Source organism: Entelurus aequoreus, linkage group LG10 (assembly GCF_033978785.1).
Source record: "Entelurus aequoreus isolate RoL-2023_Sb linkage group LG10, RoL_Eaeq_v1.1, whole genome shotgun sequence".
Classification (NCBI taxonomy): Eukaryota; Metazoa; Chordata; class Actinopteri; order Syngnathiformes; family Syngnathidae; genus Entelurus; species Entelurus aequoreus.
Window position 1 is genome coordinate 44,853,431 of NC_084740.1, and position 18,373 is coordinate 44,871,803.

The 18,373-nt window shown below is 33.4% G+C and overlaps 1 protein-coding gene across 1 annotated transcript in view; it reads right to left on the reverse strand.

Annotated features, from left to right (window-relative positions):
* pgr (progesterone receptor) overlaps positions 1–18,373 on the reverse strand; it is a 56,376-nt gene that overhangs the window by 25,923 nt on the left and 12,080 nt on the right. Inside the window, exons 3-4 of the mRNA XM_062060969.1 lie at positions 9,014–9,130; positions 827–1,105 (exon numbers count right to left, since the gene is read on the reverse strand). Coding sequence (XP_061916953.1) covers positions 827–1,105; positions 9,014–9,130 — 396 coding nt within the window. The remainder of the gene's footprint in view (positions 1–826; positions 1,106–9,013; positions 9,131–18,373) is intronic.

The following is an 18,373-nucleotide window of genomic DNA, read 5'->3' on the forward strand; positions in this document are numbered from 1 at the left end:
CATATTTACCTGGCAGAGACTTGGACCACTTGACGATCCACCGCATATTTACCTGGCAGACACTTGGACCACTTGACCATCCACAGCATATTTAGCTGGCAGAGATTTGGACCACTTGACGATCCACAGCATATTTACCTGGCAGACACTTGGACCACTTGACAATCCACAGCATATTTACCTGGCAGACACTTGGACCACTTGACGATCCACAGCATATTTACCTGGAAGACACTTGGACCACTTGACGATCCACAGCATATTTACCTGGCAGAGACTTGGACCACTTGACGATCCACAGCATATTTACCTGGCAGAGACTTGGACCACTTGACGATCCACAGCATATTTAGCTTGCAGAGACTTGGACCACTTGACGATCCACAGCATATTTACCTGGCAGAGACTTGGACCACTTGACGATCCACAGCATATTTACCTGGCAGAGACTTGGACCACTTGACGATCCACAGCATATTTACCTGGCAGAGACTTGGACCACTTGACGATCCACAGCATATTTACCTGGCAGAGACTTGGACCACTTGACGATCCACAGCATATTTACCTGGCAGAGACTTGGACCACTTGACGATCCACAGCATATTTAGCAGGCAGAGACTTGGACCACTTGACGATCCACAGCATATTTACCTGGCAGAGACTTGGACCACTTGACCATCCACAGCATATTTAGCTGGCAGAGACTTGGACCACTTGACGATCCACAGCATATTTACCTGGCAGAGACTTGGACCACTTGACGATCCACAGCATATTTACCTGGCAGAGACTTGGAGCACTTGACGATCCACAGCATATTTACCTGGCAGGGACTTGGACCACTTGACGATCCACAGCAGCTGCTTCTCACACAGGCGGTTGAGGCTGTTGAGCAGCAGGTGAGGACCTTCAACCTGCAGGCTGTCATAGCCCGAGTAGACCACCTCTGGCTCGATGTTCTCCAGGATGCTCACCATCTGGTGCGAGTACTGCACGTCGTGCACGCACGGCAGGCCGGGGGCGTCGCCCAGGTGGGACTGGAACACCAGGGACGGACTCAGACCCAAGGCCTTGAAGGCCCCGAAGCGCTTCAGCTTCCTGCCTGGGAACACGCAGATATCACACGCCACTCACCCTCTGCAGTTAAGTGTGCATGCTGATGCTTTTTCATCAGTCAAGCATGAATATTCATTATTATTATCATGTTCATCTGTTACATTATTCTCAAATATTACCATAAATAATGTTCATCTGTTACATTATTGTGAAATATGAACATAATGTTCATCTGTTACATTGTTGTGAAATATGAAGATAAATAATGTTCATCTGTTACATTATTGTGAAATATGAAGATAAATAATGTTCATCTGTTACATTATTGTGAAATATGAAGATAAATATTGTTCATCTGTTACATTATTGTGAAATATGAAGATAAATAATGTTCATCTGTTACATTATTGTGAAATATGAACATAAATAATGTTCATCTGTTACATTATTGTGAAATATGAACATAGTGTTCATCTGTTACATTATTGTGAAATATGAACATAATGTTCATCTGTTACATTATTGTGAAATATGAACATAAATATTGTTCATCTGTTACATTATTGTGAAATATGAACATAAATAATGTTCATCTGTTACATTATTGTGAAATATGAAGATAATGTTCATCTGTTACATTATTGTGAAATATGAAGATAAATATTGTTCATCTGTTACATTATTGTGAAATATGAACATAAATAATGTTCATCTGTTACATTATTGTGAAATATGAACATAGTGTTCATCTGTTACATTATTGTGAAATATGAACATAATGTTCATCTGTTACATTATTGTGAAATATGAACATAAATATTGTTCATCTGTTACATTATTATGAAATATGAAGATAAATATTGTTCATCTGTTACATTATGGTGAAATATGAACATAATGTTCATCTGTTACATTATTGTGAAATATGAACATAAATAATGTTCATCTGTTACATTATTGTGAAATATGAACATAATGTTCATCTGTTACATTATTGTGAAATATGAACATAGTGTTCATCTGTTACATTATTGTGAAATATGAACATAATGTTCATCTGTTACATTATTGTGAAATATGAACATAAATATTGTTCATCTGTTACATTATTGTGAAATATGAAGATAATGTTCATCTGTTACATTATTGTGAAATATGAACATAAATATTGTTCATCTGTTACATTATTGTAAAATATGAACATAAATAATGTTCATCTGTTACATTATTGTGAAATATGAACATAGTGTTCATCTGTTACATTATTGTGAAATATGAACATAATGTTCATCTGTTACATTATTGTGAAATATGAACATAAATATTGTTCATCTGTTACATTATTATGAAATATGAAGATAAATATTGTTCATCTGTTACATTATTGTGAAATATGAACATAATGTTCATCCGTTACATTATTGTGAAATATGAACATAAATAATGTTCATCTGTTACATTATTGTGAAATATGAACATAATGTTCATCTGTTACATTATTATGAAATATGAAGATAAATATTGTTCATCTGTTACATTATTGTGAAATATGAACATAATGTTCATCTGTTACATTATTGTGAAATATGAACATAAATATTGTTCATCTGTTACATTATTGTGCAATATGAATATAATGTTCATCTGTTACATTATTGTGCAATATGAATATAATGTTCATCTGTTACATTATTGTGCAATATGAACATAAATATTGTTCATCTGTTACATTGTGCAATATGAACATAAAAAATGTTCATCTGTTACATGATTGTGAAATATGAACATAAATAATGTTCATCTGTTACATTATTGTGAAATATGAAGATAAATAAGGTTCATCTGTTACATTATTGTGAAATATGAACATAAACAATGTTCATCTGTTACATGATTGTGAAATATGAAGATAAATAATGTTCATCTGTTACATTATTGTGAAATATGAACATAAATAATGTTCATCTGTTACATTATTGTGAAATATGAACATAGTGTTCATCTGTTACATTATTGTGAATATGAACATAATGTTCATCTGTTACATTATTGTGAAATATGAACATAAATATTGTTCATCTGTTACATTATTGTGCAATATGAATATAATGTTCATCTGTTACATTATTGTGAAATATGAACATAATGTTCATCTGTTACATTATTATGAAATATGAAGATAAATATTGTTCATCTGTTACATTATTGTGAAATATGAACATAATGTTCATCTGTTACATTATTGTGAAATATGAACATAAATAATGTTCATCTGTTACATTATTGTGAAATATGAACGTAATGTTCATCTGTTACATTATTATGAAATATGAAGATAAATATTGTTCATCTGTTATATTATTGTGAAATATGAATATAATGTTCATCTGTTACATTATTGTGCAATATGAATATAATGTTCATCTGTTACATTATTGTGCAATATGAACATAAATATTGTTCATCTGTTACATTGTGCAATATGAACATAAATAATGTTCATCTGTTACATGATTGTGAAATATAAAGATAAATAATGTTCACCTGTTACATTATTGTGAAATATGAAGATAAATAATGTTCATCTGTTACATTATTGTGAAATATGAAGATAAATAATGTTCATCTGTTACATTATTGTGAAATATGAACATAAACAATGTTCATCTGTTACATTATTGTGAAATATGAACATAATGTTCATCTGTTACATTATTGTGAAATATGAACATAAATATTGTTCATTATTGTGTGGGGAGAACAAAGAAGTAAGAAAACAAAATGGCCGACTACTGTTATTATTATTATTATTATATCTGATCAATGATGTCATCACTCTTGTCTGATCAATGATGTCATCACTCTTGTCCCCTGCTGGCCACGAGAAAGAATGCAGGTTCATTTTGTTTTGACTGTGTTATGTCCTGCAAGCAGGGGCACTGAAAAGGGGGGGTAAAGGAGACGGATTCTAGGGGCCCATGATGGAGAGGGGTCCAGAGAGGCCCCTAATGATGATGAAAATTGCTGTTCTTCTTTCAAAAATATGGTAATGATAGTCAAAAATACCATTAAAATGCATCATTGTATGTAAAATAGCATCAAAAAATGTTGCCGCTGTGTTGGGGGCCCTGTAAAGATTATTTTCATGGGGCCCAAAATCCCTAGGGGTGCCCCTGCCTGCAAGTCTTCACATGGGCCGCGTGCTTACATTGTGTAGTAATAATATATGAAGATATTGATCATATGTTTGTGTTTACATTGTGTAGTAATAATATATGAAGATATTGATCACATGTTTGTGTTTACATTGTGTATGAATAATATATGAAGATATTGATCATATGTTTGTGTTTACATTGTGTAGGAATAATATATGAAGATATTGATCATATGTTTGTGTTTACATTGTGTAGTAATAATATATGAAGATATTGATCATATGTTTGTGTTTACATTGTGTATGAATAATATATGAAGATATTGATCATATGTTTGTGTTTACATTGTGTAGGAATAATATATGAAGATATTGATCATATGTTTGTGTTTACATTGTGTAGTAATAATGTATGAAGATATTGATCATATGTTTGTGTTTACATTGTGTAGTAATAATATATGAAGATATTGATCACATGTTTGTGTTTACATTGTGTAGTAATAATATATGAAGATATTGATCATATGTTTGTGTTTACATTGTGTATGAACAATATATGAAGATATTGATCATATGTTTGTGTTTACATTGTGTAGTAATAATATATGAAGATATTGATCATATGTTTGTGTTTACATTGTGTATGAATAATATATGAAGATATTGATCATATGTTTGTGTTTACATTGTGTAGTAATAATATATGAACATATTGATCATATGTTTGTGTTTACATTGTGTAGTAATAATATATGAAGATATTGATCATATGTTTGTGTTTACATTGTGTAGTAATAATATATGAAGATATTGATCACATGTTTGTGTTTACATTGTGTATGAATAATATATGAAGATATTGATCATATGTTTGTGTTTACATTGTGTAGGAATAATATATGAAGATATTGATCACATGTTTGTGTTGACATTGTGTAGTAATAATATATGAAGATATTGATCATATGTTTGTGTTTACATTGTGTATGAATAATATATGAAGATATTGATCATATGTTTGTGTTTACATTGTGTAGTAATAATATATGAAGATATTGATCATATGTTTGTGTTTACATTGTGTAGGAATAATATATGAAGATATTGATCACATGTTTGTGTTGACATTGTGTAGTAATAATATATGAAGATATTGATCATATGTTTGTGTTTACATTGTGTAGTAATAATATATGAAGATATTGATTATATGTTTGTGTTTACATTGTGTAGTAATAATATATGAAGATATTGATCACATGTTTGTGTTTACATTGTGTAGTAATAATGTATGAAGATATTGATCATATGTTTGTGTTTACATTGTGTAGTAATAATATATGAAGATATTGATCACATGTTTGTGTTTACATTGTGTAGTAATAATATATGAAGATATTGATCATATGTTTGTGTTTACATTGTGTAGGAATAATATATGAAGATATTGATCATATGTTTGTGTTTACATTGTGTAGTAATAATATATGAAGATATTGATCATATGTTTGTGTTTACATTGTGTAGTAATAATATATGAAGATATTGATCACATGTTTGTGTTTACATTGTGTAGTAATAATATATGAAGATATTGATCATATGTTTGTGTTTACATTGTGTAGTAATAATATATGAAAATATTGATCATATGTTTGTGTTTACATTGTGTAGTAATAATATATGAAGATATTGATCACATGTTTGTGTTTACATTGTGTAGTAATAATATATGAAGATATTGATCACATGTTTGTGTTTACATTGTGTAGTAATAATATATGAAGATGTTGATCATATGTTTGTGTTTACATTGTGTAGGAATAATATATGAAGATATTGATCATATGTTTGTGTTTACATTGTGTATGAATAATATATGAATATATTGATCATATGTTTGTGTTTACATTGTGTAGGAATAATATATGAAGATATTGATCATATGTTTACATTGTGTAGTAATATTATATGAAGATATTGATCATATGTTTGTGTTTACATTGTGTAGTAATAATATATGAAGATATTGATCATATGTTTGCGTTTACATTGTGTAGTAATAATATATGAAGGTATTGATCATATGTTTGTGTTTACATTGTGTAGTAATAATATATGAAGATATTGATCATATGTTTGTGTTTACATTGTGTAGTAATAATATATGAAGATATTGATCACATGTTTGTGTTTACATTGTGTATGAATAATATATGAAGATATTGATCATATGTTTGTGTTTACATTGTGTAGGAATAATATATGAAGATATTGATCATATGTTTGTGTTTACATTGTGTAGTAATAATATATGAAGATATTGATCATATGTTTGTGTTTACATTGTGTATGAATAATATATGAAGATATTGATCATATGTTTGTGTTTACATTGTGTAGTAATAATATATGAAGATATTGATCATATGTTTGTGTTTACATTGTGTAGTAATAATATATGAAGATATTGATCATATGTTTGTGTTTACATTGTGTAGTAATAATATATGAAGATATTGATCATATGTTTGTGTTTACATTGTGTAGTAATAATATATGAAGATATTGATCATATGTTTGTGTTTACATTGTGTAGGAATAATATATGAAGATATTGATCACATGTTTGTGTTTACATTGTGTAGTAATAATATATGAAGATATTGATCACATGTTTGTGTTGACATTGTGTAGTAATAATATATGAAGATATTGATCATATGTTTGTGTTTACATTGTGTATGAATAATATATGAAGATATTGATCATATGTTTGTGTTTACATTGTGTAGTAATAATATATGAAGATATTGATCATATGTTTGTGTTTACATTGTGTAGGAATAATATATGAAGATATTGATCACATGTTTGTGTTGACATTGTGTAGTAATAATATATGAAGATATTGATCATATGTTTGTGTTTACATTGTGTAGTAATAATATATGAAGATATTGATCATATGTTTGTGTTTACATTGTGTAGTAATAATATATGAAGATATTGATCACATGTTTGTGTTTACATTGTGTAGTAATAATATATGAAGATATTGATCATATGTTTGTGTTTACATTGTGTAGTAATAATATATGAAGATATTGATCATATGTTTGTGTTTACATTGTGTAGGAATAATATATGAAGATATTGATCATATGTTTGTGTTTACATTGTGTAGTAATAATATATGAAGATATTGATCATATGTTTGTGTTTACATTGTGTAGTAATAATATATGAAGATATTGATCATATGTTTGTGTTTACATTTTGTAGTAATAATATATGAAGATATTGATCATATGTTTTTGTTTACATTGTGTAGTAATAATATATGAAGATATTGATCATATGTTTGTGTTTACATTGTGTAGTAATAATATATGAAGATATTGATCACATGTTTGTGTAGTAATAATATATGAAGATGTTGATCATATGTTTGTGTTTACATTGTGTAGGAATAATATATGAAGATATTGATCATATGTTTGTGTTTACATTGTGTATGAATAATATATGAATATATTGATCATATGTTTGTGTTTACATTGTGTAGGAATAATATATGAAGATATTGATCATATGTTTGTGTTTACATTGTGTAGTAATAATATATGAAGATATTGATCATATGTTTGTGTTTACATTGTGTAGGAATAATATATGAAGATATTGATCACATGTTTGTGTTGACATTGTGTAGTAATAATATATGAAGATATTGATCATATGTTTGTGTTTACATTGTGTAGTAATAATATATGAAGATATTGATCACATGTTTGTGTTTACATTGTGTAGTAATAATATACGAAGATATTGATCATATGTTTGTGTTTACATTGTGTAGTAATAATATATGAAGATATTGATCATATGTTTGTGTTTACATTGTGTAGGAATAATATATGAAGATATTGATCACATGTTTGTGTTTACATTGTGTAGTAATAATATATGAAGATATTGATCACATGTTTGTGTTGACATTGTGTAGTAATAATATATGAAGATATTGATCATATGTTTGTGTTTACATTGTGTATGAATAATATATGAAGATATTGATCATATGTTTGTGTTTACATTGTGTAGTAATAATATATGAAGATATTGATCATATGTTTGTGTTTACATTGTGTAGGAATAATATATGAAGATATTGATCACATGTTTGTGTTTACATTGTGTAGTAATAATATATGAAGATATTGATCACATGTTTGTGTTGACATTGTGTAGTAATAATATATGAAGATATTGATCATATGTTTGTGTTTACATTGTGTAGGAATAATATATGAAGATATTGATCATATGTTTGTGTTTACATTGTGTAGTAATAATATATGAAGATATTGATCATATGTTTGTGTTTACATTGTGTAGTAATAATATATGAAGATATTGATCATATGTTTGTGTTTACATTGTGTAGGAATAATATATGAAGATATTGATCATATGTTTGTGTTTACATTGTGTAGGAATAATATATGAAGATATTGATCATATGTTTGTGTTTACATTGTGTAGGAATAATATATGAAGATATTGATCATATGTTTGTTTTTACATTGTGTAGTAATAATATATGAAGATATTGATCATATGTTTGTGTTTACATTGTGTGTGAAAAATATATGAAGATATTGATCATATGTTTGTGTTTACATTGTGTATGAATAATATATGAAGATATTGATCATATGTTTGTGTTTACATTGTGTAGTAATAATATATGAAGGTATTGATCACATGTTTGTGTTGAAGAGAAGTTACCTCCCAGCATCATTCCTGCCTGGTAACACTTTCTCAGACGACACGCAGGACAATTCTTCCTGCGGAGTTTGTCCACGATGCAGTCGTTACGTCCTGCACATAAGTAGCTGTGATGTCCTGTGTGGTGGACACAATATTAGTATTCATAAGTAGCTGTGATGTCCTGTGTGGTGGACACAATATTAGTATTCATAAGTAGCTGTGATGTCCTGTGTGGTGGACACAATATTAGTATTCATAAGTAGCTGTGACGTCCTGTGTGGTGGACACAATATTAGTATTCATAAGTTGCTGTGACGTCCTGTGTGGTGGACACAATATTAGTATTCATAAGTAGCTGTGACGTCCTGTGTGGTGGACACAATGTTAGTATTCATAAGTAGCTGTGATGTCCAGTGTGGTGGACACAATATTAATATTCATAAGTAGCTGTGACGTCCTGTGTGGTGGACACAATGTTAGTATTCATAAGTAGCTGTGACGTCCTGTGTGGTGGACACAATATTAGTATTCATAAGTAGCTGTGATGTCCTGTGTGGTGGACACAATATTAGTATTCATAAGTAGCTGTGATGTCCTGTGTGGTGGACACAATATTAGTATTCATAAGTAGCTGTGATGTCCTGTGTGGTGGACATAATATTAGTATTCATAAGTAGCGGTGATGTCCTGTGTGGTGGACACAATATTAGTATTCATAAGTAGCTGTGATGTCCTGTGTGGTGGACACAATATTAGTATTCATAAGTAGCTGTGACGTCCTGTGTGGTGGACACAATATTAGTATTCATAAGTAGCTGTGATGTCCTGTGTGGTGGACACAATATTAATATTCATAAGTAGCTGTGACGTCCTGTGTGGTGGACACAATATTAGTATTCATAAGTAGCTGTGACGTCCTGTGTGGTGGACACAATATTAGTATTCATAAGTAGCTGTGACGTCCTGTGTGGTGGACACAATATTAGTATTCATAAGTAGCTGTGATGTCCTGTGTGGTGGACACAATATTAGTGTTCATAAGTAGCTGTGACGTCCTGTGTGGTGGACACAATATTAGTGTTCATAAGTAGCTGTGACATCCTGTGTGGTGGACACAATATTAGTATTCATAAGTAGCTGTGACGTCCTGTGTGGTGGACACAATATTAATATTCATAAGTAGCTGTGATGTCCTGTGTGGTGGACACAATATTAGTATTCATAAGTAGCTGTGATGTCCTGTGTGGTGGACACAATATTAGTATTCATAAGTAGCTGTGACGTCCTGTGTGGTGGACACAATATTAGTATTCATAAGTAGCTGTGACGTCCTGTGTGGTGGACACAATATTAGTATTCATAAGTAGCTGTAACGTCCTGTGTGGTGGACACAATATTAGTATTCATAAGTAGCTGTGACGTCCTGTGTGGTGGACACAATATTAGTATTCATAAGTAGCTGTGACGTCCTGTGTGGTGGACACGATATTAGTATTCATAAGTAGCGGTGATGTCCTGTGTGGTGGACACAATATTAGTATTCATAAGTAGCTGTGACGTCCTGTGTGGTGGACACAATATTAGTATTCATAAGTAGCGGTGATGTCCTGTGTGGTGGACACAATATTAGTATTCATAAGTAGCGGTGATGTCCTGTGTGGTGGACACGATATTAGTATTCATAAGTAGCTGTGATGTCCTGTGTGGTGGACACAATATTAGTATTCATAAGTAGCTGTGATGTCCTGTGTGGTGGACACAATATTAGTATTCATAAGTAGCGGTGATGTCCTGTGTGGTGGACACAATATTAGTATTCATAAGTAGCTGTGATGTCCTGTGTGGTGGACACAATATTAGTATTCATAAGTAGCTGTGATGTCCTGTGTGGTGGACACAATATTAGTATTCATAAGTAGCTGTGATGTCCTGTGTGGTGGACACAATATTAGTATTCATAAGTAGCTGTGATGTCCTGTGTGGTGGACACAATATTAGTATTCATAAGTAGCTGTGACGTCCTGTGTGGTGGACACAATATTAGTGTTCATAAGTAGCTGTGACATCCTGTGTGGTGGACACAATATTAGTATTCATAAGTACCTGTGATGTCCTGTGTGGTGGACACAATATTAGTGTTCATAAGTAGCTCTGACGTCCTGTGTGGTGGACACAATATTAGTATTCATAAGTAGCTGTGACGTCCTGTGTGGTGGACACAATATTAGTATTCATAAGTAGCTGTGACGTCCTGTGTGGTGGACACAATATTAGTATTCATAAGTAGCTGTGACGTCCTGTGTGGTGGACACAATATTAGTATTCATAAGTAGCTGTGACGTCCTGTGTGGTGGACACAATATTAGTATTCATAAGTAGCGGTGATGTCCTGTGTGGTGGACACAATATTAGTATTCATAAGTAGCTGTGATGTCCTGTGTGGTGGACACAATATTAGTATCCATAAGTAGCTGTGATGTCCTGTGTGGTGGACACAATATTAGTATTCATAAGTAGCTGTGACGTCCTGTGTGGTGGACACAATATTAGTATTCATAAGTAGCGGTGATGTCCTGTGTGGTGGACACAATATTAGTATTCATAAGTAGCTGTGATGTCCTGTGTGGTGGACACAATATTAGTATTCATAAGTAGCTGTGATGTCCTGTGTGGTGGACACAATATTAGTATTCATAAGTAGCTGTGATGTCCTGTGTGGTGGACACAATATTAGTATTCATAAGTAGCTGTGACGTCCTGTGTGGTGGACACAATATTAGTATTCATAAGTAGCTGTGATGTCCTGTGTGGTGGACACAATATTAGTATTCATAAGTAGCTGTGATGTCCTGTGTGGTGGACACAATATTAGTATTCATAAGTAGCTGTGATGTCCTGTGTGGTGGACACAATATTAGTATTCATAAGTAGCTGTGACGTCCTGTGTGGTGGACACAATATTCATATCAATATTCATAAATGTCAACGCTGCACACAAATAACTTATTATATAAAAATAATATTCAGAAAGGTAACAACACTTAGATTATTTCAATTTATATTCATAAAGTACACAAACATATTATATGAAATAATACTCATAAAGTACACAAAACCTACTATATTTCAAATAGTATTCATAAATTATACACAACTTACATTCTTTCAACTAAGTACTTAGCTTACATTATTTACACTGATAAAGTACACACAACTTACTGTATATTATTAGTACTGATATAAAGTACACAGAACATATATTATTAGTACTGATATAAAGTACACAGAACATATATTATTAGTACTGATGTAATGAATACACAGTATATGTACTGATATAATAAAGTACACACAATATAGATAATTAGTACTGATATAATAAAGTACAGAAAACATATATTATAAGTACTGATATAATAAATACACAATGTTTGTACTGATATAATCACATACACACAACATCGATTATTAGTACTGATATAATAGATACACAATGTGTACTGAAGAAGAAGAAGAAGAAAAAGAAATAGAAAAAGAAGAAGAAGAAGGAGAGGAAGGAGAAAGAGAAGAGGAGAAGGAAAAGGAGAAGAAGGAGAAGGAAAAAGAGATGAGGAAAAGGAGAAAAAGAAGGAGAAGAGGAAAAGGAGGAGAAGGAGGAGGAGAAGGAGGAGGAGAAGAAGGAGGAAGAGAAGAAGGAGAAGAAGGAGGAGGAGAAGAAACAGGAGAAGGAGAAGAAGAAGGACAAAGAGAAAGATGAGGAGAAGGGAAAAAATGAAGAAGAAGAAGAAAGAGAAGGAGAAGGAGATGAAGGAGGAGGAGAAGGGGAAGGAGGAGGAGGAGAAGAAGAAGGAGATTGGGAAAGAGAAGGAGAAAGAGAAGGATAAGGAGGAGGAGAAGGAAAAGGAGGAGGAGGAGAAGGAGAAGGAAAAGGAGAAGAAAAAAGAGAAGGAGATGAGGACGAAAAGAAGAAGGGGAAGAAGGAGATGAAGTAGAAAAAGAAAGAGGAGGTGGAGGAGTAGAAGAAGAAGGAGAAGAAGGAGAAAGAGAAGGAGAAGGAGAAGAAGAAGGAGGAGAAGAAGGAAAAGAACAAGAAAAAGAAGAAGAAGAAGGAGAGGAAGGAGAAAGAGAAGAGGAGAAGAAGAAGGAGAAGAAGGAAAAGAACAAGAAAAAGAAGAAGAAGAACAAGAAGAAGAAGGAGAGAAGGAAAATGAGAAGAATGAGAAGGAGAATAGGAGAAGGAGAAGGAAAGGAGAAGAAGAAGGAGAAGAAGAAAAAGAAGAAGGAGAAGAAGAACGAAAAGGAATAGGAAAAGGAGAAGAAGGAGAAAGAGAAAGATAAGGAGGAGGAGAAGGAGAAGGAGAAGGAAAAAAAAGAAAAGAAGGAGAAGAAGAAGAAAGAGAAGCAGAAGGAGAAGAAGGAGGAGGAGGAGGAGAACAAAGATAAGGAGGAGAAGGAGAAGGAGAAGGAGGAGGAGAAGGAAAAGGAGAAGTAGGAGGAAAAGGAGAAAGAAAGGGAGGAGGAGGAAAAAAAGAAGGAGAAGAAGAAGAAAGAGAAGCAGAAGGAGAAGAAGAAGGAGGAAAAGGGGAAGAAGAAGAAGGAGAAAGAGAAGGAACAGGAGGAGAAGGAAAATGAGAAAGAGAAGGATAAGGAGGAGGAGGAGGAAAAGGAAAAGTAAGAGGAAAAGGAGAAGGAAAAAGAGGAGGAGAAGGAGAAGGGAAAGGAGAAGGGGAAGAAGGAGATGAAGGAGGAAGAGGAGAATGAGAAGGAGAAAGAGAAGGAGAAGAAGGAGAAGGAAAAGGAGGAGGAGGAGAAGAAAAAGTAGAAGGAGAAGGAAAAGGAGAAGGAGAAGAAAAATGAGAAGGAGGAGGAGAAGAAGGACAAGGAAATGGAGAAGGAGGAGAAAGAAAAGAAAAAGGAGGAGAAGGAGGAGAAGAAAATGAAGAAGGAGGAGAAGAAAAAGAAGAAGGAAAAGGAGAAGCAGAAGGAGAAAGAGAAAGATAAGGAGGAGAAGGAGAAGGAGAAGGGGAAAAAAGAAGAAGAAGAAGGAAAAGGAAAAGAAGGAAAAGGAGAAGCAGAAGGAGAAAGAGAAAGATAAGGAGGAGGAGGAGGAGGAGGAGGAGGAGGAGAAGGAGAAGGAGAAGGGGGGAAAAGAAGAAGGAGAAGAAGAAGAAAGAGAAGCAGAAGGAGAATAAGGAGAATTAGAAGGAGAAGGAGGAGAAGAAGGTGAAGGAGAAGGAGAAGAAGGAGAAGGGGAAGAAGAAGAAGAAGAAGAAGAAGAAGGAGATTGAGAAGGAGAAAGAGAAGGAGGAGGAGAAGGAAAATGAGAAAGAGGAGGAGGAGGAGGAGAAGGAAAAGGAAAAGAAAAAGAAGGAAAAGGAGAAGGAAAAGGAGGAGGAGGAGAAGGAAAAGGAGAAGGCGAAGGAGATGGAGGAGGAGAAGGAGAAGAAGAAGGGGAAGAAGGAGATGAAGAAGAAAGAGAAAGAGGAGGAGGAGGACGAGAAGAAGAAGAAGGAGATGGAGGAGAAGAAGGAGAAGAAGGAGGAGAAGGAGAAGGAAAAGGAGGAGGAGGAGGAGAAGGAGGAAAAGCAGAAGGAGGAGGAGGATAAAGAGGAGGATGAGGAGGAGAAGAAGGAGAAGGAAGAGAAGGAAAAGGAGAAGGAGAAGATGAAAAGGAGACAATGACAAGGAGACGAGGAGAAGGAGAAGGAGAAGAAGAAGGAGAAGGAAAAGAAGAAGGAGAAGGAGGAGAATGAGAAGAAGAAGGAGGAGAAGGAGAAGGAGAAGAAGAAGGAGTAAACATGTGGGAGTTTGAAGGTTTCCTTGTTGACTTGAAGAAAAGATAAGATAAAATAGTGTGAGGACATGATGACATCAACTAATACACAAATATTACTACTACTACTACAACTAATACTACTACTGCTAATATTACTATACTACTACTACTACTGGTAATATTACTACTACTACTACTACTAATATTACTATACTACTACTACTACTACTGGTAATATTACTACTACTACTACTACTACTAATATTACTATACTACTACTACTACTGGTAATATTACTATACTACTACTACTACTGCTGCTAATATTACTATATTACTACTACTACTACTACTAATATTACTATACTACTACTACTACTACTACTACTGCTGCTAATATTACTATATTACTACTACAACTAATATTACTATACTACTACTACTACTACTGCTAATAATACTATATTACTACTACTACTACTACTACTGCTAATATTACTATACCACTACTACTACTACTGCTAATATTACTATATTACTACTACTACTATTGGTAATATTACTATACCACTACTACTACTACTGCTAATATTACTATAATACTACTACTTCTACTACTGGTAATATTACTATATTACTACTACTACTGGTAGTATTACTATACTACTACTACTACTACTACTGGTAATATTACTATATTACTACTACTACTGCTAATATTACTATACTACTACTACTACTGCTGCTAATATTACTATATTACTACTACTACTACTACTACTACTACTAATATTACTATACTACTACTACTACTACTACTGGTAATATTACTATATTACTACTACTACTGCTAATATTACTATATTACTACTACTACTACTGCTAATATTACTATACTACTACTACTACTACTACTGCTAATATTACTATATTACTACTACTACTGCTAATATTACTATACTACTACTACTACTACTACTACTACTACTACTGCTAATATTACTATACTACTACTACTACTACTGCTGCTAATATTACTATATTACTACTACTACTACTACTGCTAATATTACTATATTACTACTACTACTACTACTGCTAATATTACTATATTACTACTACTACTACTACTACTGCTAATATTACTACTACCACTACTACTGCTAATATTACTATATTACTACTACTACTACTACTACTGCTGCTAATATTACTATATTACTACTACTACTACTGATAATTTTACTATACCACTACTACTACTACTGCTAATATTACTATATTACTACTACTACTACTACTACTGCTGCTAATATTACTATATTACTACTACTACTACTGCTAATATTACTATACTACTACTACTACTACTACTACTACTGCTAATATTACTATATTACTACTACTACTACTACTACTACTACTGGTAATATTAACATATTACTACTACTACTAATATTACTATACTACTACTACTACTACTACTACTGGTAATATTACTATATTACTACTACTGCTGCTAATATTACTATATTACTACTACTACTACTACTACTAATATTACTATACTACTACTACTACTGGTAATATTACTATATTACTACTACTACTGCTAATATTACTATACTACTACTACTACTACTACTACTACTACTGCTAATATTACTATACTACTACTACTACTACTACTACTACTACTGCTAATATTACTATATTACTACTACTACTACTACTACTACTAATATTACTATACTACTACTACTACTGCTAATATTACTATATTACTACTACTACTACTGCTAATATTACTATATTACTACTACTACTACTACTACTGCTAATATTACTATATTACTACTACTACTACTACTACTACTACTACTGCTAATATTACTATATTACTACTACTACTACTACTGATAATATTACTATACCACTACTACTACTACTGCTAATATTACTGTATTACTACTACTACAATTACTACTACTGCTAATATTACTATATTACTACTACTACTACTGGTAATATTACCATATTACTACTACTACTACTGCTAATATTACTATACTACTACTACTACTACTGGTAATATTACTATATTACTACTACTACTGCTAATATTACTATACTGCTACTACTACTACTACTACTGCTAATATTACTATATTACTACTACTACTGGTAATAGTATGACTACTACTACTACTACTACTGCTAATAGTATGACTACTACTACTACTACTACTGCTAATAGTACGACTATTACTACTACAAATATTACTACTACTTGGGGTTGCATGGTGTAGTGGGTAGAGCAGCCAGAAACCTGAGGGTTGCATATTACTACTACTTGGGGTTGCATGGTGTAGTGGGTAGAGCAGCCAGAAACCTGAGGGTTGCATATTACTACTACTTGGGGTTGCATGGTGTAGTGGGTAGAGCAGCCAGAAACCTGAGGGTTGCATATTACTACTACTTGGGGTTGCATGGTGTAGTGGGTAGAGCAGCCAGAAACCTGAGGGTTGCATATTACTACTACTTGGGGTTGCATGGTGTAGTGGGTAGAGCAGCCAGAAACCTGAGGGTTGCATATTACTACTACTTGGGGTTGCATGGTGTAGTGGGTAGAGCAGCCAGAAACTTGAGGGTTGCATATTACTACTACTTGGGGTTGCATGGTGTAGTGGGTAGAGCAGCCAGAAACTTGAGGGTTGCATATTACTACTACTTGGGGTTGCATGGTGTAGTGGGTAGAGCAGCCAGAAACCTGAGGGTTGCATATTACTACTACTTGGGGTTGCATGGTGTAGTGGGTAGAGCAGCCAGAAACCTGAGGGTTGCATATTACTACTACTTGGGGTTGCATGGTGTAGTGGGTAGAGCAGCCAGAAACTTGAGGGTTGCATATTACTACTACTTGGGGTTGCATGGTGTAGTGGGTAGAGCAGCCAGAAACTTGAGGGTTGCATATTACTACTACTTGGGGTTGCATGGTGTAGTGGGTAGAGCAGCCAGAAACCTGAGGGTTGCATATTACTACTACTTGGGGTTGCATGGTGTATTGGGTAGAGCAGCCAGAAACTTGAGGGTTGCATATTACTACTACTTGGGGTTGCATGGTGTAGTGGGTAGAGCAGCCAGAAACTTGAGGGTTGCATATTACTACTACTTGGGGTTGCATGGTGTAGTGGGTAGAGCAGCCAGAAACCTGAGGGTTGCATATTACTACTACTTGGGGTTGCATGGTGTAGTGGGTAGAGCAGCCAGAAACCTGAGGGTTGCATAATACTACTACTTGGGGTTGCATGGTGTAGTGGGTAGAGCAGCCAGAAACTTGAGGGTTGCATATTACTACTACTTGGGGTTGCATGGTGTAGTGGGTAGAGCAGCCAGAAACTTGAGGGTTGCATATTACTACTACTTGGGGTTGCATGGTGTAGTGGGTAGAGCAGCCAGAAACCTGAGGGTTGCATATTACTACTACTTGGGGTTGCATGGTGTAGTGGGTAGAGCAGCCAGAAACTTGAGGGTTGCATATTACTACTACTTGGGGTTGCATGGTGTAGTGGGTAGAGCAGCCAGAAACTTGAGGGTTGCATA